The sequence below is a fragment of the Mytilus trossulus genome, chromosome 12 (genome assembly GCF_036588685.1).
Source record: "Mytilus trossulus isolate FHL-02 chromosome 12, PNRI_Mtr1.1.1.hap1, whole genome shotgun sequence".
Classification (NCBI taxonomy): domain Eukaryota; kingdom Metazoa; phylum Mollusca; class Bivalvia; order Mytilida; family Mytilidae; genus Mytilus; species Mytilus trossulus.
Window position 1 is genome coordinate 20,236,115 of NC_086384.1, and position 25,316 is coordinate 20,261,430.

The 25,316-nt window shown below is 30.5% G+C and overlaps 1 protein-coding gene and 1 long non-coding RNA gene across 9 annotated transcripts in view; both read right to left on the minus strand.

Moving 5' to 3' along the window:
• Nucleotides 1-1,222: 1,222 nt before the first annotated feature.
• LOC134693193 (uncharacterized) lies at nt 1,223-4,406 on the minus strand. The gene is made up of 2 exons (XR_010102366.1): nt 4,002-4,406; nt 1,223-3,731 (listed from the first exon to the last, which is right to left on the minus strand). It is a non-coding gene; the product is annotated as an uncharacterized LOC134693193 (long non-coding RNA).
• Nucleotides 4,407-5,388: 982 nt separating this feature from the next.
• Nucleotides 5,389-25,316, minus strand: part of LOC134693194 (pleckstrin homology domain-containing family G member 5-like) — a 143,143-nt gene continuing 123,215 nt past the window's right edge. For 5 of the 8 annotated variants that reach the window (XM_063553914.1, XM_063553913.1, XM_063553915.1 and 2 more), the window contains 9 exons: nt 17,131-17,295; nt 14,438-14,533; nt 13,174-13,224; nt 12,756-12,902; nt 11,887-11,997; nt 11,241-11,390; nt 10,256-10,513; nt 7,380-7,512; nt 5,390-6,503 (listed from right to left, as the gene is read on the minus strand). In XM_063553914.1, the coding sequence (XP_063409984.1) occupies nt 5,419-6,503; nt 7,380-7,512; nt 10,256-10,513; nt 11,241-11,390; nt 11,887-11,997; nt 12,756-12,902; nt 13,174-13,224; nt 14,438-14,533; nt 17,131-17,295 (2,196 nt within the window). In that variant the 3' untranslated portion in view covers nt 5,390-5,418. Of the gene's footprint in view, nt 6,504-7,379; nt 7,513-10,255; nt 10,514-11,240; nt 11,391-11,886; nt 11,998-12,755; nt 12,903-13,173; nt 13,225-14,437; nt 14,534-17,130; nt 17,296-25,316 lie in introns of all 8 variants that reach the window. The other 3 variants (XM_063553912.1, XM_063553911.1, XM_063553910.1) reach the window with 1 other exon arrangement.

Below are 25,316 nucleotides of genomic sequence, written 5' to 3' on the forward strand. Positions count from 1 at the left end.
GCATGTCAGTTTCACAGGTTTTATTTGACCATGACCTCATTTTTACGGTTCAATGTTCAGTGTTTAGTTTTAGTGTTTTGGTCTGTTTTTCTTCAACTATAAGCAAAATGTCAACAATATTTGTTGTATGGAAAAATTATAAGCTATACATGTCTGACTGCATGGTTCATTGGTGAATATAAAAAAAGATGTGGTATGATTGCCAATGAAACAACTGTCCACAAGAAACCAAAATGACACAGAAATGTTTTCTTTATTTAGTGCATTCAATGATAATAATGTAAGGTGTACATGTGTTGGATTTATCTAAACTTGACTTCATTTATTTGGATCTTGTTAAGTTCATTTGATACTTATAATAAAAATTTATATTTAGGTCTATCAACATAAACCCAATGCTAAGTAAAGAAGGCAAGACATTTCTTTAAACATTTACTAAACCATGAAAATGAGTTCAACAACAATGGATTTCTGACAAACAGATTAATAGTAAAATAAGGCATTGATATAATAGGTATAAAGCCTCCATGTCTTTTACTCTTTAAAATATAAAATTGAATAAAAATAGTTTACACTGCTCTCGAAATGGTCCATTTGAAAAGTGAAAAATTATTTGTAGTTTCAGGCAAATTAACTCCCATAAATACTGACATTGGTCTAAAAGGGTGACCTACAGTTACTTTTATCCACATCTTTCTTTAATATGTGTCTCATTGGCAACTTTAGCACATCTCTTATCTCTCTTTAATCTATTTAGTGTATCACTGATGATGTTTAATTTTTTTTTTGGTGATTGTTTTAGTTGTAACAGTAACATGGTTCATGTGTTTTTTTTGGTTTTTTTTTTATGTTTCTTTGAATTGATAAATAATATTTTTTTTATCAGTTTAACTAGATAACTCGAGATAAACAAGAATGTGTCCATAGTACACAGATGCCCCATCCGCACTATCATTTTCTATGTTCAGTCGACCATGAAAAGCATGTAAAATCTTTAATTTGGCATTAAAATAAGAAAGATCATATCATACGAAAAATGTGTAATAAGTTTCAAGTTGATAGGACTTCAACTTCATCAAAAACTACCTCAACCAAAAACTTTAATATGAAGTTGGACAGAAGGACAAACGGACCCACAGATTAGAAAACATAATGCCCATAAATGTGTCTTAATAAAGATGTGGAAATGGCAAATTATTGAGAAATAAAAAATAAACTTCAGTTATAGTATTGCTGAAACATTTATTTTTTCATAAATTTCACACCCTATTAAGACAGGGATGAATATAAATAATATCTGATATTAATTGTACATTTTTAAAAATATGGAACCAGTAATATTTCAACTTGCATACAAAATTCTATAAATAGGATACTGAAAGACAATGAAAGTTAATTGTGATATGTTAAGATCAACATCTGGTACCCTTGTCCAACATATTATTTAGTACTAGATTTACTACATTGAAAATATAAAAAAAATACACATTTTTCTGCATATTCTGCAAAAAGTTTATTTTAGATGAAAGTTATCTTTTAAATAGAGGAACTGACCAATTAAAGTCTTACATACAAACGAGCAAAAAAAATGTCCAACTGTTATGATAAGCCTATAGGAAATGTAATTCTTAATACCCCATACTAACTTAAAATGTATTAAGCAGAATTCAAGGACAGTATCATAAATTCATTCCAAAATTCTAAATCTTATAATTGTTTCACTTCATTTTGATTTGGTATTTAATCTAAAAAAGACCTCAAGTAGGAGCTTTTTTTTCTTCGCTTTTTTGTGTGTGTAGAATCTGAAATATCCTTCAAGTTGAACAGAAATAAAAAACTGAAAAATCCAATATGAATATTATATAGGATTTTACTCATTAACAGGGCACACCAAAGTATGTGGGAGCATGAAGAGAAGACCCCCAATGCGCAATGTGAAATTTTATATTTTGAATTGAATTATCTCCCTTTGTCAATAATGAAATTCTGGGTAAATGTTTGTTTTGTCTTGGTCAACATTAAAAAAATCTTGTAACATTTCTATTACAGCCATGAGCAAGTGAATATGTAGTATAGTTTGGTAATGAAATATATAAAATGTTAAATAAGGGACACCAGATGTATATACACAGTAACACTCACAAAGATATGTTGACATTACAAAAATATTGCATGATATAGGTCATTATAGGAATGTTGTCACATATTTTATCACAATAAACAATATGAAAAATACATATTCTTGGATAAAAGCTCACTTGAATACACAAATATGTCTCATTCGAGTCATGATGATATGCACAAGGTATTTCCCTTTGATCTGCACAAGTTATTTCCCTTTGATATGCATGAGTTATGTCCCATTGAAATGAAAATAAAGGAGTAATGTCCATTTCAACAGGAAGAGACTGACATAATTTTTACAATCAAATACTTTTTAATCTAAAACAAATATAATCAATTGCTAATAAATCTCAATACATCGCTAAAATATTGTTTGACATTCTGGAAAGAACTGGAACATTATAATTGGATGAGATTTTATGGAACTCTAGAAAGCCTTTCATTTGAATAGGAAATGCTTTCAGTTTTAAATTCAGAAAATGATTTTCGAAGGAAATTTTAGCATTGTTGATACATAAATTAAAAGATTTTATCTCATCTAATTGCAAGCTTCAAACAATAACCATGTGATCTTTATATAATAACAGGGTGAGGTTGAAATATTACCACGGTGAGCCTTAAATAACAATCTACATTTCCATTACAATATAGATTATCACATATATAAGTGAGACAATGTGTTATATCTGTAACAAGGTTAACTTATAACACAAAACCAGAAATGGTAGGAAATGTCTGAACAAAACTCTCTTTAGCACTTTGTCCTGAGATATGAATACTGTGGATTCAATATATTATTTGTTGGATACCGATTTTTGTGTATTTTGAGGGTACAGATGTACCACAAATTCTTTTTTCAACAAATTTCAAATTTCCGATAGGCTTGTACATACACATTATGCACGAAATTAATTTATTTATGAACATGTAAATTTTCTTTAATCAACGAAAATTGGTACCCACGAAAATGATTGAAATCACAATATGTATTTTCAGATCACAGACTCTAGGAATGTCATGATTATTTATCATCAATAGCACTTCTTTCAACATGATGTAAGTTAGATACACGAAATACAAAAATCAGATCTTTTAAAAATGCAATGGAGATTTTTCTTCTGGAATAAAAATTGATTTTAAATTCCTTTTACTAGCTGATACTAAAATTTTGAAAAAAAATTACTTATCATTTAAAAAATGAAATCTTTGGAAAATGTGTAAGAAATTGTATGTAAACATGACAGAAATCATAAGAAAAAGTTTAAATAAAATAGTAAGTTTAAATTTACTTTTTTCTCTTTAATCAAACAAAAATGCTGACTTTAATACATAATAACCAGGGAAGTATCTTTAACAACACAGATAAAAATATTCCGACAGAAAAATTGTCATAAACAGTGAATCTTTCATGACAAATTTTAAGAAATTTAATTTTCTAGGCAATTGTCGTTTCTTATTTTATTCTAACACATGATTCCACATACTATAATACATTGTAATGCAAACAATGTACTTTAATTGAATGCAATTGCGTCCTTATTATTTAAATCAATATGGGTAATTTCAATAAATTTAATGCCATCATTCAAATATCCATTCTCTAGGAACTTAAGGTGGTATCAAACACCTCGACTAAAATAAATTTGGCTCGTTTAATTTCTATAAAATTTTGACAAAATATTAACTTTGACCCTTTGACAAAAATATAAACATTTAAAAAAAATTGAACCAAACACTTTGCCGGAAAAATTTCATTGGATATATAGCAGTTTGTCAAACACTACTTTTGATCATTGAGAAGCTTAATATTTATATAACAGTAATTAAAACGTCCAGCTGATGTTACAGAGTTATCTCCCTGTAGTGTTATGTACCACCTTCAACCAATCACAATCTTTTGGTTTTTGCAGTTGTAAAAAATATATTCAAAATTCACTGTTAATTAACTGATATGTATTATATATTAAATTCAACTCTGTTGAATCTATAACAATGTTACATTGATAATAACATAAAACCAAATAACAAAAAATGAATAAAAGGTGACACAAATCTTCAATAAACTGGTTAATACATGTAATATGTAAAGTTGTAAGGTCAAAATTTGCATAAGGTAAAGATTAGGAAAAATACATGAATACAAAATCACATGAAATATGATGAGTTATCTCCCTTTCAATGTCAATCCAAATATTGCAGTGCAGTCACCAATCTGAACATTGAGCCAAGTGTTCACATATATATCCTAGTTATTGCAGATATATTCCATTATAACGCTAAACCTCACTGAAACAAAAATAAAAATAACATAAAGTTATGGTGAACATACAAAACTATGTTTGCACTTATCATTTCATTTTATCAGGTTCATCAACTGATTTGAATGCAATCATTTATTTTCTAACCTAACCTTTTGTTAATTGGTAAACAAGATTAATTATAGAATGGCAACAAAATGTTTACCCTTGTTTTTGTTTTCTTCTTACAGAATTTGCGTGTTGTCTCATGTCAGCATTGTTGTTGGTAATTTTCATGTTATAGTGGATTCAATTTTATTTGTTGGATGCCAATTTCCACAGGTTTTGTGGGTACAGAGTAAACACAAATTTAAATGCTTAACAAATAACTTATTTTCAATAGGCTTTGTATACAGTGATTGGCAAAACCATGAAAACAAATATCCAATAAAATCCCAGTTTTCAGCAATCCATGAAAATAATACCCACGAAAATAAATGAATTCACTGTATACCATGATGTAACCTCTATTTTGGTTTTGTATTCGTAGTTTAGTTTTTTTAACGATTTCCATTTCAATTTATTCTCATATAATTTTAAATCAGTAAAAAGGAGCTTTACAAAATGATTGATCACAATCAATTTTAACTACAAAATTCTTTAAAAATGCTCTAAAATACTCTGCCCTTAGAGTCCAATCTCTGTCAGAATATATGTCATGCCTTCACATTTTCATTTCATTGACCTGACTTTATAAACCATAATTTGTAATATATGATTTAAAAGTATCACAAGTTAAAATCAGATTCATCTGTTTCCCTCATCTGACATATGAAATTGGTTCTATACTAATTTTCAAGATAATGTGACCCATGGAAAACTGCCTAAATTCAAAGATACAGGCCAGGCACTGGGACTAACAAACTGGAAAACATAATACACCACCACATCACAGGCAGATCATACATTAATGTCAACTATCTTGGAGTTAAAGATTAATATACAAAATGAAAGGTAGGTTTTAATGTAATTCTATGTTTTTATGTTGACCTTGACCTTACCTTGCTTCTACATCAGCACTAAGTAACAACTGACGTTTCATTTTCAACAAGTGTGTACTTGAGTATTTATTTTTATCCATTGTTGGCAGGTCAACCGAGGATATTCCATCTTTTCTTTCACTAGTAGTCAATTCCTTAAATAGAATAGCAATATCTGTCGTGGATTTAGACTTTGTACGATCATGTTCAGATATATCATGATAATCATCTTCACTATGCCGAGATTCATAAATAGTACCGATATCACTTGTATTGTAGTCTGATTCCTCACATATATCACCTTCTGGACTTAAATGTAATGAATTTGTTGAACTAACACCACTAGAACTATGTATACTCCTGAGAGAATCCGAACTTTGTATTTTGTGTTTCAGAACACCTTGTCTTTCTTCATTCTGATCTGTAGTTCCGAAATTCCATGAAAGTCTTTTGTAAATACTGTTATCTTTATCGTCAATTCTATTTAAATCCTGAATAGCATCTGCCGTGTGATAACGTTTTTCCGATCTTGACGATCGTCTTTGGTTTATTTTGGCTTTGAGATTATCATCTACAATATCTGGTAATGAAGAATCACTATTTGCGGAAGAAACATTTGATGACGGTATTTTTAATCGTTCATCATCGGGAGAATTATCCACAAAAGCTGGCACTGAATAAGAAGTTTGAACTTTGCTGTGTTTTTTCCTATCGTCTTTTGTTACACTATCTGTAAAATGTCGAGACTTAATGTCCTGGTCTGAGCTTGACTTTGACAATGCATGTGGTGAGAGAAGCTCAGAAGGACTTGGTTCACCATTTGTAATGTAATTATCACCATTTGCAATTGTCCGAGAAATAACAACATCTGGAGGATTATCGTCCGGTTGATGTAATGGAGTCACATGTATTACTTCTTCTTCCACCGTTACTGGTACAAAATAGGGTTCTGAATTCTTACATTCCCTCGACAGATTACGATATATATCCTGGGCTTTACGTATATGTTCTATCCAGATATTTATAGCCCGCTGATCGGCATGGAATGTAAACGCTGAGATAGGAATGTGATACTCATTCAGGTAAATTAACAGGAAACTTCCTAAAAAACAAAAAACAAAAAAGTAAAATCCAAAAAGTGCCTACAACATTAGATGTTTCAGTAAATTCATGATGTATTTCTTGTTGTTCGGTGTTTTATTTGGTGATTGCTTAAATTTCTATTTCATTTGGTCTGTTAGATCTTAGTTCTTCTTGGAGTTATTTTTTTCAAGAATAATGTTTATGGCCTTTCATGCCTTTGTTAGTCTTGTATCTTTTTAATTTTAGTTTCTTGTGTACAATTTGGAAATTAGTATGGCGTTCATTATCACTGAACTAGTATATATATATGTTTAGGGGCCAGCTGAAGGACGCCTCCAGGTGCAGGAATTTCTCGCTACATTGAAGACCTGTTGGTGACCTTCTGCTGTTGTTTTTTTTCTATGGTCGAGTTGTTGTCTCTTTGACACATTCCCCATTTCCATTCTCAATTTTATTCATTGAAATGGCTATATTTCATTGATGTATATGAATGATTCTTTTGACAGATATTGTTGAATTACTGCCTAATTTATCTCTTAGTTTTCTTTTTTTTTCTTTCTTTGTATATTTACTTGGCCTCTATTTATTCTGGACCATTAAGTTAGTCCATCCTTTATCTTTAAGCTCATGTTCTTTGAGCCTGCTGACACTTATTCCAGGATTTATAATGGTATATTTCTCAGTTTGTGTACTTATTACCAAATTTCTACATCGTATGTACTCTTCGCTCATTGACCTAAGTTTCATTACTATACCATCAAACTAGTCCTACTTTTATCTTTAATCTCATGTACTATAAGTCAATCTACCCTCATAGGTTTTATAACTTTATATTTCTCAATACACTTATTTTGTCTATGTATTGTATATAAATATACAGTTAAATCAGTCCTACCTTTATCTTTGAGCTCATGTACTATAAGCCTATCGACCCTCATAGGAGGTTTTATAATTTTATATTTCTCCATACGTTTACTTGGTTTACATATCAATAATAAATCTGTGAACAGTAAACATTCTACGTCCATCTGAAAAATAAAATAAAATAATAAATATTTACTTCAATCATCTCAGTTTATTTTTTTTAAAATGGCTGCTTTACAAAACTTTTAATTCTTCAAAAACTAAGGATTTTCTATCCTAGAGAAAGTTATTAACATTGGCTGTATTTTTTCAAAGCATTTCAGATTTTTTTTTATCCTAAACACTTTTTTTACTTTGTTTTTTATTAGGCCTATCAGCTTTTTTTATTTGATCATCAGTGATAAGTCATTAATAGAAGAACCACATGTCTGTTGTCCACTTTTATATGCCTGGTGTGTTTGATGGTTTTTTTTTACAAAATAATTAATCGAAGACTTCGAATGATGAAAAGTATTCAATGAGTGGCCAAACAATCTATTTACAACGGCCTGTAAGACAACCTTGGATTATTTTTTTTTCTTCTATTTACTACCTTGACTTTCAATATGTCAATGAGTTATGTCAGAAATATAAAGCCACTACAACTTTTTGTATGCATTCTCAATTTGTTGTGAAGTATCTTCGTAAACAACATGTAATGCATTGGTTATATCATGTATGACGTCAGGAAAGTAAAAATTCAGAAACTATATCTTTTTGTATGCATTCTCTTTTTTTTTAAGTAACTTCGTAAACATCACTTAATGCTTTAGTTGTATGACGTCAGGAAAGTAAAAATTCAGAATTTATTACATAAAAAGATTGGTTTTTATTGACTTCTTATTTGATAAACTTGTAAAAAGATCATTAAAATATATTCATTACCTTGGTGGCAATGTAATAATGTGACCTCTTAGTCAAATTTATATCTTTATTTTTCGTAATATCATACTAACTTGACAATAAGTCTGTATGACACAATTTGAATTTAATATGGACCTGAATTAAAGATACTGTCTTTTTGATATATTTTTTGTAAAAATTGTTTACAAAATTTTAAGCTTTTAATGAAATTTTGCAAACAGACAAAAAGAAGATCAAGCGTGCATCATCAGATGAACTTTTGAAACAGTTTCTGTAAAGCCTAATGTAGAACCAAAAGTCTATTTAGTGGGGGATCTCATTGCGGGGGGGAGGGGTGTTCCGATTCCGGTTTTGTCAGATTCCCGTACCCCGCTTACACTATGTATGTAAGCAATTCTCATTTTTTTGTCATTTCCCGGGTCCCGCTAGACCTCATTTCCCGTTTTCACGACACAATTATTTGACTTTCACGTGTCACGCTTACAAAAATTTGGCAATCCCGCGTCACGCTTAGACCCCAATGAGACCCACTTTTATTAGTAAATAAAAATTCATAGTACAGTACATTCCGGTTATTTGCATAGCCTATTTGTCAGACGAAATTATGCAATAAAGCGGAGTATGCTTATATCCGAAATGACAAATTACGGAGTCAAATGACATCGATAGTGCAGATCAGCAAAGAAGAAAGATCGATGTACGTCCATAGTCCACTTACAACATAATGAATGCTTATTTATTTTAATAAAAGTTATTTGTCTACTGTCATACATTTTATTTCATTGTGTATTCTTTCAATAAAGTTTATAAACACATTTTGTTTTTGTTTATTTATGTACCGACTTTTCCTTTACCTGAGATACGATAATAAAATTGTTCTAAAAATAGATTTGTTTCTATGACCCGGATGTACAAATTAAATTGTTACGCTTTAACAAACTGTTTAACAATACTACACAGTTTATAATCATTGTAAACAATAATTGTGTAATGAACTGCCTTTGGTATTCAGTATTTACCAATTACACAGTGATGTGACACTGATACTTTAACACCGCTAGTTTCGTTTATGCAAAGCAGTTAACAGGTGATGGGGCCATGCACGGGTTATTTGCTGGACACGAGTGTTGAAAGTGAGAAAATATAATAATCAGAAATTAATTTTCTTTTAGAAAAATATTAAAAAGGAAAGATTGATGTATAAAATTCTTCAACCATATATAAATGCCCTGTAATATTTAACATAAATGTAGATCACCCAAGCTGAATTACGAAATTACACATTGGATAATGATCGATAATTAGCAGGCGTTAATGTTTTAAAAATTCACCCAAAATATAATCTATGAACAATGTTTGAAATCCAATCAATAATTAACACCTTTTGAGATAGAAGATCATAGAATGGTTGTGTTTTTACAACAATCAGCTGATTGACATTTTTATGACCTCGAGGCTTAAAATAGAATATGGGAAACTTTACCTGTGTACACATCGAGGCCTTTTCTATAATCATATAAACACGAAAGATACTGTTTTAAAACTTTATTTGAATAACACACAAGTAAATGTGAAATAATAATGAAAATTATGATGCATTCAAGAAAAATATACTTACCAAATTGCCGTTTCCGGTCAAAAATCTCGTCAGTTTTAACTGAGCATATCTAGCTGGCGAGTATTTTCTATGCAATAAACCGAAATGCCACTTGTAAGGCTATGCATATAACCGGACAATTTAACATTAGGTGAATGGGAAATGGTTTTGTGCAGGAGAAAAATATGCAATTAACCGAATTATGCTATTAAGCGGTATGCAATTAAGTGGAATCGACTGTACTATCAAACTATTGCATCATAATAAAATAAAATAAATACAAATAAATCATGGCAATGACCTTAATTTAGAATTGTGAAGGGTTTATAAATATTTCTACATATATTTACCAAAGACAACAAAATTTCAGAATGTCAAAATTTCAACTTTCAGTTACAATCACCTACCCTTGACGCATTATCCTTCAGTTTTAAAACTGATTGCATGATTAGTGAACGTGTTTGTGAAGCACTACATCCTGGCATTGGAGCTCTCAAGTCAAAGTTTGTATTGTATTCCTGTATATATTTAAGTGATTCATCATTTGGTGCCTCGACAGCATCATAAGACTCAATCTTTGTTATAATGGACGCCAATCTCTCTTGGTCATGTCGATGTTTTAATGTTAGATTCACACTTGAGACAAACTTATCCACACTGGCAATCTGAAATTAAAAATGTTACAGTATTGAGTGTAGGGAATATGGAGGAAATTAACAAATTCTTTACACAAATAAAAAACAATTAAATTCAATTTTAAGAAAACAGTTAACCTCAAATAATTCAGTCTCTCTCCTTATTCCATCTCTTCTTCTTGTCGATGTAGTAATTGTAGATCAAAGGAGCATAATGATTGAATTGTTTGGGTCAGAAATCAGTAAATAATCCCTAACTTAGACAAGAAACTTTTCAATAATACGATTTATTGTGAGCTGTTGATCCTTAATTATACCCATGATCAAAATAAAAAGTTTTCAGCAAAAATGAAAAGATGGAATTCACCATATGAAATACCCAGATAATACCCATAGAGGCTATTAAAAACCTATAACTTGTAGTTCTTAAGAAATATGAAACAGACAGGTCAAGGTAAAACCAACATTTTCTTCTGAGTGGGAGCAAAATAACACAATCTCTTCTTTCCTAAAGATAAGTGTTTATAGTTTCTCGTTTTTTACATAGATTTGACCACTGGTTTACCTGTTTTCTTGGATTTTTTGCACTGTCATATTTGGGCCTTTTCTAGATTGCTATTTAATGTGAGCAAAGTCTCCATGTTGAAGGCTGACCTATTATGGTTTACTTTTAATAAATTGTTATTTGGATGGAGAGTTGTCTCATTGGCTCTTATACCACATCTTCATATATCTATATAAAAATATATATATTTACCATTTCCAGGAGTGCTCTTCTTTGTTTATCCTCCTCTGTTTTCCTGAGGATGGCTTGTAATAACAGTGAGTATTTAGTGATCCTCTGCATCGGCTTGACTAGTAAATCTGTTAACTTGAGACGTTTACATTGAGGTTGTGACTCCGCCCACTATAAAAAGAATTTTTATCTTTTGGTTACAGAATTACGACTCAATGCACTATAAATGAACACACAGGAGAAAGAAAGGTTTATTTTTTCTATTTACAATATTTATCAATCAACTATAATTATTACAACAAAAAATAGTATCAAAGCTATATTTCATATTATGTCTCTTCTCTCCACGATCTGGTGAATACAAATTTAATTTTTGTGTTTTCAATTAAAGTAAGTATAATTGTAGTTATTTAAAGCTGCAGTGTTAAAAACATTAATTGATTAATGTCAGAAAAAAAATCAGCTTTCTTTGTATTCAGCCAGAAATTGTTAAAGGGATAAAACTAGCATTCCCTAGTTTCTAAGTTGCCTACAAAAATGTTTATATATTCTCTGACATTGACCTTATGTTGTGTGATAAATGATAAATACTGGAGTTTTCACACACAACTTGTAAACAGATTTCGCACAGGTGTAAATGGTTTTCACACACTTCGTGTAAACTTACCACAACATAAGTTTTAAATAAATCATTTTCAGCATATCTAGCTTTTATAAAATCTGTTGATGATTTCTGTTCTACACAGTATTTTATATAAGGTGTAAATGTTTCTGGAAACTGAAAAACAAATCATTTCTAATTAAGCATTATAAATTAAGTATAGTTATACATAAGTATGCAAACATTTCATTGTTAAAAGTTTTCAAGTGTTTTCAGTGGAAAATCCAGAAATTTACATATGAGGGGGCTCACTTATGTCATGCTTCAGTGATTCCCTATATAATCAACCAAATTCCCCCCCAAAAAAGGCCCCCCCCCCCCCCATCCTCTTGTTTTAAATTCCACATGATTCTTATAGATATTTTACATAACATACAACATCAATCAACTTTGAATCAAAGTGCTCCCTACGTGTAACAACTTTCAAATCTAAAAAATTATATCTTCACTAATGAAAATCCAATGTTCTGTTCTGTTCACTTCGAATATTTTCACTATTATGCAGTAATAATATACTTTGTGCCACATGTAGAGCAGGATCTGATTATCCTTCCGAAGCATATGAGATCACCCCCAGTTTTACATTTAGTTTGTGTTGCTCAGTCTTTTGTTTTCTGTGTTGTGTTTTGTGTACTGTTGTTTGTCTCTTTCTTTCTTTTTGTCATGTTGTGAGTGTTGTTTTTTTTGCCATGGTGTTGTGAGTTAGGTTTTTTTTGCCATGGTGTTGTGAGTTTATTTTTTTTGCATTGTTTTGTGAATTTATTTTTGACTTATGAGTTTGAATGTCCCTTTGGTATGCAAAATCTTTTTATACATTTTGAAAATCAAGATTGTGTGTAAATATTTATACAATGAACTAAATAATTAAATATTACCTTTTTAAACCCATCTCTCATTATAGATGGATTTAAGGGGAGGCGACTCTCTCTAGCTTCCTCTAACACGGGGACTAATGTTGACTCCCAGAAATCACAGTTAACACAAACTATTTCACCAACATTGCTCAACTGCTCAGTTTTAATCTAAAAAATAAAGTTATGCAGTATAAAGTGAGCGTCAAAATAAGGTTCATTACTCAAATAACTGTTTGGCTAAAGATGAAAATAGATAATTATTTGAGATCGTTCTTAATAGAACTTTGAAGAAAAAAAACCCAAGATATTTCGGAAATAATTTTCATTACGGTGGTAAAATATTCTAATGTTTTACAATGTTAACTCACTTAAAAATTAAAACAACACATTAATTTCCAAGATCGAATGGAAGAGATGGTAAAAGAGTTGTTGTTCTTACCTCTGAGAGAAGTCCTTCACTTTGTAAATTTAATATCACACATAAAAATAGCTGAAAAGAGAAACAAAATATTTAAACTCTAGTTTTCAATAGTAATCAGATATATGTTATGTTATTCTAAACTCATAAATTCATTGTGTGTTTTGTTGGTTAAAAAGCAACATGAAGCTATCTTTATTTTTGTGACCATTTTAGTTCTTGTTTGTCTGTTCATATTACACTTTAATTCCCTCTGTTTAGTAGTAGAGATCATTAGACAATTCAAACTATGTAAATTCTTATAACAAAACCGAATTACAGACATTTTATACTAATGACCCACAGGCACTCGTCTCAAAATTTCCCCAAATAGTTTTTGTACCATTGTACTGGACTATAGTGCATGGTTATGGCATACAATGTATTATTTTTTTCATGGGTTCTCATTTTCATACATTGAGGAAATAATATTATATACTCAGAGATTTAATTTCATGGTTTTTCCAAGTTCTACATACAAATCTTAGTTGGTTTTCCTGTTTGAATGGTTTTACACTGGTAATTGTTGGACCCTTTATAGCTTGCTGTTTGATGTGAGCCAAGGCTCTGTGTTGAAGACCGTACTTTGACTAATTGTTAACTTTATATGGAGAGAGCTTTTACAGGCTGTGCCTGATGCTCAATCCTTTTCATATCTTAATGAATAAAATATGTTTAAAATCAAATTGTAAACTTTGTACACATTGACACTTGAATTGAGAGTTGTCACATTGGCACTCATACCACATCTTGTTTCTTCTTTGGAAAATGTGTACTTCATTCATTTTAAATTGGTTTAAATTCACTCAAAAACATTTTTATCCCATGAATTATAATGAATCCACAGTGTATTTCTACTTCTAGCTTGACTAGAGTAGAAGTTTAGGTACCTATATTTATATATATATATATATACATATTTTAAAAACATATGGATGTAAAAGTGGTGGAATTAGCCACAATACTTATACACAACTTTTTAGAGGCCCCTCATGGGGGGGTCCTAGTAATCACATAATCACCATTTTTTTGCCAATATAATCACATAATCATTAAATATTTGCTTATCTTTAGTAATCAAATAATCATAAACTAAAAATACAGTCCTAGGTAATCAAATAATCATGAAATATTTGGCTTAATAATCAAATAATCATTAAAAAAACGGCCAAGTAATCACATAATCAAAAACCCCATGAGGGCCCTCTTTTTACGGTCATACATTCAGAATTAACAAACAACTTACATCTGTTATAACCCTGAGTGTTTTAATATAATTGATTTCGGTCTGTAGAAGTTCCCATATGGCCTCTTGTTGATCATGCTGTCGTTTTGTAAGACCCTGAAAAATATAATAATATCGTCACATGAGTTAAAACATGAAAGAGGACGCAAAATGAATAATTGATAGTCATAAAAAAACATTATGATCTGAAATCTGACTATTGTTATGATTTTTTATTCAATCAATATTTTGTGTATATTGCAGTTGTTTTAACATATGACCAGTGGCGGATCCAGAACCAGTCATCCTTCAGTGATTCCCTATATAATCAACCGATTTTTTACCACAAAAGGGGGGGGGGGAGGTCCCTCAAGGCCCCCTGGATCCGCCTATGTCAACCACTGGAAGTTACTTGATTAGGTAATAAAAAAAAATGCCAGTAGTATTTTATTCTTAGACAATTTTGCCATCTGATATCTGTTTTTATTCAGATCAGTGATGTTACTACATTTTGTAACCTTTTGAATGAAAAATACACAGAAATTAAAACTAAGAAATTTGGATTCACACAGTTCATAGGTATAAGAAAGGGCAATGAAATCAAAAACCTGTTTTAGATGGGCTTATTGTGGCCTACTTGACACCGCCCACCACAAAATAATCGAAGGGTTCAAATTATATAATTTTTCACCTGTATAACAGGTAAATATTGCTGCATCATTTAAATATGTATAAAATGAGTCATCATAAAATCTTGAAAATAAACAACTTTCTTTTGACTTACAATGGAAAAGTTTGTGAAAAAAGAACAAATATTTAAATGAATATGAAGATAAAATTATTGAAAGCTGTTGATAATAAGACCAAAGAACAGGATATTGACTATTAATTCTATATGAACGGTCATTCCTTTAAACTACACTACATGAAACAAGGTTATTACAGCTAAATTCAATTTATCCATATTTGGTGAATATGAAGATGCAAGCTCTGTAAAATGTTCTTAAAAGAAAAACATGGAAAAGTACAATAAAATCAATGGAATTCAACATTAATATAAGATAGCAAGTCTAACTTGGAATTGTTTTAAAACAAATGGCAACCTTACGAGTCATAACTTCTTAAATTCATTTTTTGGTGTTCCTTTTCATTAGTTTAGCCAATTGACTTATTATTTGGAAAGAAATTCATGATTAATGTTCATGTAACCTAAAATCTGCAAAGTCAGCTTTTCGCTATGGTATAAATATTCATATAACCTTCTCAAAAGTTATGAAGTTTTACGAAAAATTCAATTTGTGAGCATTTTTTAATCTTTTCAACTTGACATACAAACCTCTTCGTAAGAATTTATAACTTATTTTAACAGACATGTTTGTTTACTTAATTTCAATCAACTTTTGTTCAAAAGCTTTATACTAAATCAAATTAGGATAAAAAGAATTAAGATTAAAATCTATTAAGTGAAGTGGTTTGTGAACCACCACTTAAATGGTCAATTACGTCTATTCATGAAATTAATTGAGGTATAATTTTAATATCACCTTTACAAAAACAAAAATCCATGTGTCACCAATGTTTGTTTTTGTTTTTGATCTAAGTTTTACCCTTGTGGAAGTATTATATTGAATAATATAAAATTAAGGTTAATTTCATGATTATAAATAAGAAATGGCTTTTCTTCCATTTCAGTAAAGAAGTATATAACAGGATTTGGTAACAGACTTATGTTAAAACGTCAAATTTACATAATAAACAACTAAAACTTATTTTAGTTTCGTTCAAATATGCTAGATTTTGTGAACAATGTCTATTTTGTATATCAAATATAAATAAAAAAATAAATCCAATGGTAGTCATCAAAACAGAATTCTGAATTTTGAATTTGAATTATATGTAGATTGAAATTAAAAAAAAAAAAAAAAAATGTTTTCATTCATTGTTTGGTATGTAAATCAAGCTGTTATTTTTTAAATTGTTTTACAGCTAGCTAAAGCATATATGCAGTATATTTTTTGCTTATTGTTGAAGGCTGAAGAGTGACCAATAACAGCTAAAGTCTACCTCAATATGATCTTTACGAAGGTTTTCACATTGGCAAATATAAGACATCTTTTTATTTTAATGTTACAAGAAATAAAATGGGTTATAAATATTGTAACTATTTCTTTTTAAAGTATACATGTTTACATATATTGCCATGTTTTCTTATGTTTCAATGGTTTGTTATATTTGCTTTTTCTTGTTACGAATTATTAAAGACCATTTTAAACATTTACATAGAATGATCCAGTTGTAAATGTGGGTCACAAGGACAGTCATTTGAAGCCATTATCATATCCCATTTCCGTTGACCTCCGATAAGATGTTAAAAATCTTTCATGTAAATATGCTGAAGGCCAATCTCATAAAAAACAGACTATCGTCATTGTTTCTGACACAACATATTATAATCAAACTTTACAACTAGGCCTTGAGAAATAGAACTTGATTGTTACTCTTCATCTATGTTAGGGATGTTATAATAAGTAGACACATTAGGAGCTATATATAGAGCAAAAGGGACATAAATAGATAGACAATTAAGAGAAAGGATTTTGATTATTGGGCTTCATCTGAAGGCTCAATAAAACCTTTAAGATAATCCAACTTATAGAAGTCACAAAATAGATATAGAAGTGTTATATGTGAATCTGTCTGTCTGTGAGACTTACTGATGCATTCTCTACAATAGAGCTCCAATGAGGTTCCATTTCAAACAAATCTTCTTTTTCGGACTGTGTCTCACGTCCCAGGGTAAGGAGTTCTGGCATGTGAGGGATTCCATTGGTGCTATAGTTGTTTAGCAACTCGTTCAACTGATCCTGTTTCTCACGGTCCTGCAATAAAAGAAAAACAAACATTAAATGATGAATGGAGGTGATACATAAATTCTAACAGTGTAAAAAAAACAAAATTATTTTAAATTTCATTCCACGGTGACAAATAGTTATTGTATCTCATTGATATACAGGGTCAAACAGAAGTCAATTGAATGTTTTGTCCTCCGTTTATTACTAACTAATCCTCCGTAGCAAAACATCTAAATAAAATTCTTATTCAATAAATATGAGAATGACAACTTTTTATGAATAGGTGTATTCATCTCAATTTTATGGCAAGCAATTTCTTAAATTTATGAGGATGAAGTTGGTTTTCCTGTATCAAAACAACTATTATACTCAACAAATGAGGGTCACATGGAGGTAATGGCCTGATTCAAGCTGAGGCGAATAGTCAGTATTAACCTGAAACTTTATCCTGCCCTAATGCTAACTAATGGTAGCCTGAGATAAGTCATTCCTTGTTACTACACCAACCTTATTTAAAATTTGTAGTAACAGGCCAGTACCAGGCCTGCGGGATAAGGTACAAGTACTTGATGTTTTAAAACTTATACAAATGTACAGATTTCAATAAAATATGATAAATTAAAAAAAATAAAAATTTGTAGTACCAGGAATTTTTGCAAAACTTTGGACTACAGGTATAAAGATTAGTATTGTTTTATCTCAATTTTGATATTCCCTAAATTGATTTTTTGTTCCTTAAATTAAGTCCAAAACTAAAACCGTAGAAAAAGATCAGTAACTGAACATTATTTTCTCTACATTTCTTTTTTTTTAAAAAAATGACATTTTTGGTAGGTAGACCAGTAAAAAATGTTCATATCACCATTTATACATATTTTTATACTTGTACAATTTTTGTGTGACAATATGTAGCTGTAAAAAAATTGTCACTTAGTTGTCTCAACAATTCAAGGTTCCTTTACAGTAAGGATTATATAAAACCCGGGATTCATGAAAGAAAAATGGCTACTTAATATCAAATTTCATCCTACCTTCCAGTATCTCATTTTTAACAGGGCTGTAAAGTCAGTATACATCCCATAATATTATAACACATTAACTCAGCAGTACTTTTATAATTCAGTTTACAAAATCTTTATCACATAAATACTACATTATTTTCATAAATGACTGAAAGATCCATATCAAATTAATGCAGTAAAAATATTATGATCCATTTCAATAAATCCAACGTTTTACAAGAAAAACCTGTCACATGTGGTCTATATTACTAACGAATAAAAAACTATGACTTCAACGCCTTCAACGTCCTTATATAATAATATCAATAACACCCAAAACAAAACCACAAGTTAAACTAACGGTGTCACCGCTCTTTATTTTTATCTTCAATAGGTAGTCAAGAAACACAAAAGACTTTAATACCTAATATAAATATTGTACTCAAATAGCCGTTCGTCACCGTACAGTGTATTAGATATGCATACTTCTAGATCAGCTGTGTGCTTTTTTGTTTGACCTGAATAGGACCAACGTCATTTCGACTCAAACTTATTTATAAATCTTGATTTGATGAGAAGGGTTTCATTTTGTATTTTGATCTATTTTATGGTAATACTAATAATGAAATGTTTGGTCATTATTATCTCGTTAACCTTTACTTTAGATTACAGTCTTTATCCTGTAATAGTAGAATATAAATTTGAATATTTGACGCATGAAATGTAATTTTTTTCATTTTCCCCAACATCATCTTACATTTCCTTTCAATATTGTTAATCTTTATTAATTCAATAATTTGACGTCACCGGTAACTGTTTTTCAACATTCCACAGGTTTTCATCATGTAAATGAAATAGTTACACATTGTACTGCTATGGAATGTCATTATATCTAACCATTAAAATATAAAAAATAAAAATAAAATTTAAAATTTATCATTTAGTTCTTATACAAATGAAGACTTATATATAAGTTCAAGGAAAATTAGGAATTTCAAGCATTGATGAAAATATGTAAAACATTTTAATTTGAGAATGTTTACATATATTTAACTACTAAATACACTTTTATCAAAAAGGCAGATGTTTGTTTATCAGGGAGAAGAAGTTAGAGAGATCAAATCCACATTTGCACGTGTAACGAGCCTAAAAATAATGGTCTTCTTTTTTAAGATTTACAATTGCATTAAGAAATTTTTTTTCAGAAAGAGAATAAAAGATTTTACAATCTAAAGGGAGGGGCCTTGCTTGCCAATTGTCGCAGTTGTTCTACTACTTTAATCACTAGCACATAGTTAACAGAGGTTGTGAGTTGGTACCCTGCTCATGCGAGTGCACTCGATTCCAATCTTTATTGACTTAAGGATTGTCAGTTTTCTTATCGAAAGTTGGTGGTTTTTTCAGGGCACTCCAGCTTTCTCCACTTAAGAGAAAACTGGCCGCCACAAAATAACCCAAAAGGGGTGCTTAAAAGTTGTATTAAAACACCAACCATCATACAATCAACAGAGGAGATCAAAGGATACAAAGTTACATTTCTTTTACCTACTGTTTTATTTTGTAATACAATTGTATATGAGGTAAAGATGTAATTAATTACCTGTGTACAGGTGATTAGTATCGTCTGTCACCAGGGGGAAGTGTTCTACTAACGAGTGTTAATAACTGTACCATAATCATTAATTACAAAAATAAATCTTTCATGAAGAACTGACATGACGCCAACATTTCAAGTCTGCTAACTCGTTGTGGCTTTAATGATTCATAATTGTTTGCTTTATGTCCAGTGGCAAATGTTTCCAGCAAAGTATAATAATTCTGGACCATTTTGGCTTAGATAAAATGTCTGCAGATTTTTCATTTAAAGTTTAACAATCTTCCCAAGAAAATTGAATGATTAGGAAATAATTATGAGTTCCAATAATGTTTCAAAACATTGTCAAATAATGAATACATATATGACTCAAATCCAAACACTGTTGTCAATAACAAATTATGAGCATCAAAACCAAAAGTTCTAAAATGTTGTATCAAAATAGAGCTTGAGCTTAGTATGCAGAAGGGTAGAAAACCTTTATGTTTCTTATGATCTTAGCATTTATGTAAGGTAATTTACAAAAAATGATTGCATCAAAGATCTATCATCTTCTCCTGGGCAGGTGATACCCTCGTGGACCAAAATTTCAACAGTGTACTTACTGACTATTTACAAAGATAGCGATAGTATTTTACATGTGAACTGGTTGTTTGATGTACATAAATATCTAAATTAAGTAAGACAATATATATAACTTTGTTTCTTCTCAAGTTTTAAGTTTTTTGTTCTTTATAAACAAAGCGATGGTATCACCAACAAAAATGAAAAGAAATAACTGGATTCAACAAAACAAAAAAAATCTTTTATTCAACATTGATGTCATTTCGCACGAAGAAACGCTACCAACACCTATGTCATCAAAGATCAAATGATTCAATTCCGCTATTGTTACTTTAAAGAATTATTCAACTGATTTTTATCAAAACCTAATTTAGCTGCACAAAGACTTAATTTATCAGAACAAGATAATCAGATCTAGAGTTACTGTTCTTTTTCTTCTAACAATCGTCAAAATGTCATGCAATACAATAGAAAGGTTGTACCGTTAAAAAACTTATAGGTAAAATCTGAATGAAAGTAAAAATGATTTGTTCTTTGTGGTATTAGTACAGACCGAAAGGCCGACAATTACAATACAAAATGTGTCAATTATGTACTTAACATCGGCAGAAAGCGGCTAAAAAAACCACAAACATTGTTTAATTTGTTAAGCAATCTAAAAATACTGATTACCTTGCAAAGAACATTGAATTTTATAATAGTGTCAATTCAGACTAGTATAGTTGTGGGAGGAAGGCTTATAAACACATTCTGATTTTAAACAAGTACAATTCCACCTCATAATGAGGCTGGTCTTTTCAGGGCATAACATGTTTAAGAAGGACAGAAAACTGAAAAATTGGTTGCCATTTACTGCAAACTCAGTGGCACATATTTTATCTGGCATCCTGTAGTCAAGGCGAATAGTTAGAAAGCTGGTGTTTTTCATGCAAAGCAATAAAACCCCATCTCTTTATTCAAAGTCTTGGAAATTAAGAATTAAGGACGGAGTTGAAAATTGGTCACAAGTTGTAACACATTAATGTGAGCTATGAACACACATGATACCCTTAGAATACAATTTGAGTCATAAAGTTGAGTGATTTTCTAAATCTTTAAATGCTGGAAACATAAATGATGAGACTGCAAGTTTTATTTTGTAAAACTGTTTTTTTGTCTTTATTGAAGTGTCCAAAATTTACAATCAAAAATTAAAAGCTATAAATCAAATCTGGTGGCTTAATAAATCTCAAGGATTATACAATTTATGACGTACATGTAAAAATTATCATATGATGTTGAAAACATGCTTATTAATTGTGTAATTATCAATGTGTAAAATTATGTTAATTTATTCATATCATTTGCATATTATTTCAGACATTACAATGTTATCTACAATTAAATCAAATTTCCCCCTTTATGGTTGTATATTTGTGTGAGGACTTCCAGCAGACGACAAACAGATCCATCAAACATGTACCATCTGACCTTTCAATTATATCAAGGTCAAATAGGAAATAGGACATGGTAGATCAATCATCAGGATGGAACCACTTGACCTGTCACCACTGTTGACTTTGGCGCTATCAACCCTTTTTTAACAAAATACATACTGACCCCTAATAAAGCAGTTGTTCTTGACCAATGAAAAGATAGCTGCGATAACATTGTGACAGGCTGTTGGACAGGATCAAAGGATTTTGAGTTCAGGAGAATTGAATTTGAGCATACAAATGTCCCGTCCTGTTAAATACTTAATTATCAGCGCCCATCTTTGAAATAAATTTGTGAAATTTAATAGTGCAGGTCTTGTTTTGATATAAATTGTCTTCATTGACAATAATCGTGATTTATTTCACCACAAAATTTTGTGACCATGTTAATTACAATTACAAAATGATTTATAAACTTGAGAACTTCTGTGTGACATTTTTTATATATTTTTTTAACTGAAGATGTCAGATATTGCTATTCTGACAAGGGGTTGGACATATATGTAACTTTGATCAGACTGACATGGAAAGCATAACTAGTAAGGTCATATAGAGCTGAAAACATAAATGGCAATTGGGAGGTAAGTTTATCCATGTTTTAGCCTAGAAGTCAATTGCACTTCAAGATATTTATAAGATGTCCTATATTCCTCGATTGCCATATATAACCTTGATTTTCCTGACAATTTCTATTTAACCTTGACATTGAATTTCCTTCTGATCTCTGGGGAATGACAAGGGTTAATAATAGATAAACTCATCATAGATACCAGGACTAAATTTAGTATTTAAGCCAGATGCGCATTTCATCTACGAAAGACTCATCAGTGACGCTCGAATCTGAAAAAGTTAAAAGGGCCAAATAAAGTACGAAGTTGAAGAGCATTGAGAACCAAAATTCCTAAAAGTTTTGCCAAATACATCTAAGGTGATCTAAGCCTGAGGTAGAGAAGACTTAGTATTTTAAAATATTCAAAATTTTTGTAAACCGTAAATTTATAAATATAACCATATCAATGACAATTCATGCCAACACAAAAAGTGCTGACTACTGGGCTAATACTTTGGTAAGAAAATATAGAAATCTGTGGAATTCACCCTTCAAGCACTAAATCTATTGGGAAATCAGTATGGCTTAATATGTAAATAAATCTGGGTTGAAATATTAAGAGACTTTAAAGCCATTAATTTCATCAAAATTGGTAAGTCAGGCATGTTCTCTGCACATTGCAACCTACTTAAAATTGACTGTTATTTAGATAGACTGTTGGATAGGAAAAACAAACCCCAATGCTATATACCCTGAATTTTCATTAGCAGTTGAAATTTTCACCCATAGATCTGTTTAATCAAATTTAGACCCTACCAATGGATTTATTGTAAATATGTTCTCCTCCTGAACATGTATGTAATGTTTGCCACTTGACATAATTAAACCAACAAACATTCAGCGTCTAAGCCCTAAATGCCACTCAACCTTGTATCTTTCAAGTCATAGACATGTCCTTTTCTGAACCTCTATTGTATTAAGTTAAAAATCAAAAGGGCATTGACTCACATTATAATGTATTGTAATATACAACTAAACTTAATCATTTCTTTGATGTTTTCAAATGCTTAGAATATATCTGAGAAATTTATTGACAATATAAAGTAAAGTTTATATTGACGAAAACTAAACAGTAGAAAAAATTTACATGGTGAATATATGTAAACACCTAAGTATGCCATAAAATTGAAACAGCTGGTTCATATTACATACCATATGATATTTTATGGAATAATACTTTTAAATACATTGTATTTTATTTATTTATAATATAGGGAAAAGAAAGCCCCAAATATTAAGTAATCACATCTTCCTTAATTTGGAACTTACAGCAAGTCAATCAGGACACTATCGTAATAAAACATAATCAAAAACCAGAAATTTAGGAACTTTTTTTATGTAATTTGGAATGTGAAACAATATCTAAGAAACCCTAAAGTATCCTCTTCTTTGTTAGATGTAATACACAAAGTACAATAATGTGAAAGTACCTTAGTTGCAGCCATCTTGGATTAGTAAGATTGAGAATGGAAATGGGGAATGTGCCAAAGAGACAACAACCCGACCATAGAGTAGACAACAGCAGAAGGTCACCAACAGGTCTTCAATGTAACGGGAAATTCCCGCACACAGAGGCGTCCTTCAGCTGGCCCCTAAACAAATATATACTAGTTCAGTGATAGTAGACTGATTGTTGGTGATTTAGTAGTTCTTTGTTTTTAAACAAGAAAATGAATGACCTTCATTCACAAGCAAGAGTCTAACACCCTGTCTATAAGTAGGAGGAGGGGTGAGGAGGGGATTATAAAGGTAAATTCTGCCTTGCAACAGATAGATAAGAAGATGAGGTATGAGTGGCAATGAGACAACTCTCCATCCAAGTCACAACTATTATAGTTCAAAGTACAGTCTTCAACAGGGAGCCAGGAAGTAGGTGCACACAGATCAGCAAGCTATAAGGGACAACTAGGCCATCTATTTAAACATATTGGAACTTTCAAATAGTCAATCTTTAAAAGTGCTACACATCTATACTGTCAGGCCACACATATATGAAACCATAAGATATATCTATCCCCTTATATTGATTTCCAGGAAGACATATATATATATATATATACCTGAATATACCTGTAAATACTAACGTTCTCATTGTATCCTGTCAGGTATAATTACTAACTGTTACTGAAGTATAAATCCTTAATGAGCTATGGATCTTACATGACAAAAGTACATCTTACATGTGTATATATACATAAAAAACATATATATCATTTGATGTTTTTACATGTCTGTTTTTATAAATAATGCTTATACTTTTCGACATCAATAGCAAGGTTAAATTGATGTTGTAGTAAAATTTCTTCAAACATATTTGAATCAAAGGAGATGTGGGGGTATAAGTCAATTTGAGACCAGCCTTACAAGAAGGGACTCCCCCGCTCAAAATTCTTCAACATTGAACAGGACTCACTAAGTCACGATCAGATATTTCATGCATTTGTTCTTATTGACATTTTGAGGAAGAATGTGAAATTAATACAAAAAAAAGATGAAAAAATAATTGACTGCCAATGTCAGACAACTCTCAACCATAACCAAATGACATAAAAGTGAACAACTATAGGTCATTGTATGGCCTCCAACAATGAGCAAAGCTCATACTGCATAAATAATGGGCCTAAAACTTTTAAACTCCAACATACTGCATTTGAATTTAAATAATATCAATACACTTAAAATTGACAAGTAAAAGGTTTGTATGCCTCCAGATCTGTGTTACCTAATCTCTGACATGATCAATAATATTTTCAACTGTTATCCAACATTTTACCATTAGCCTTACATGATCAAACACAGATATG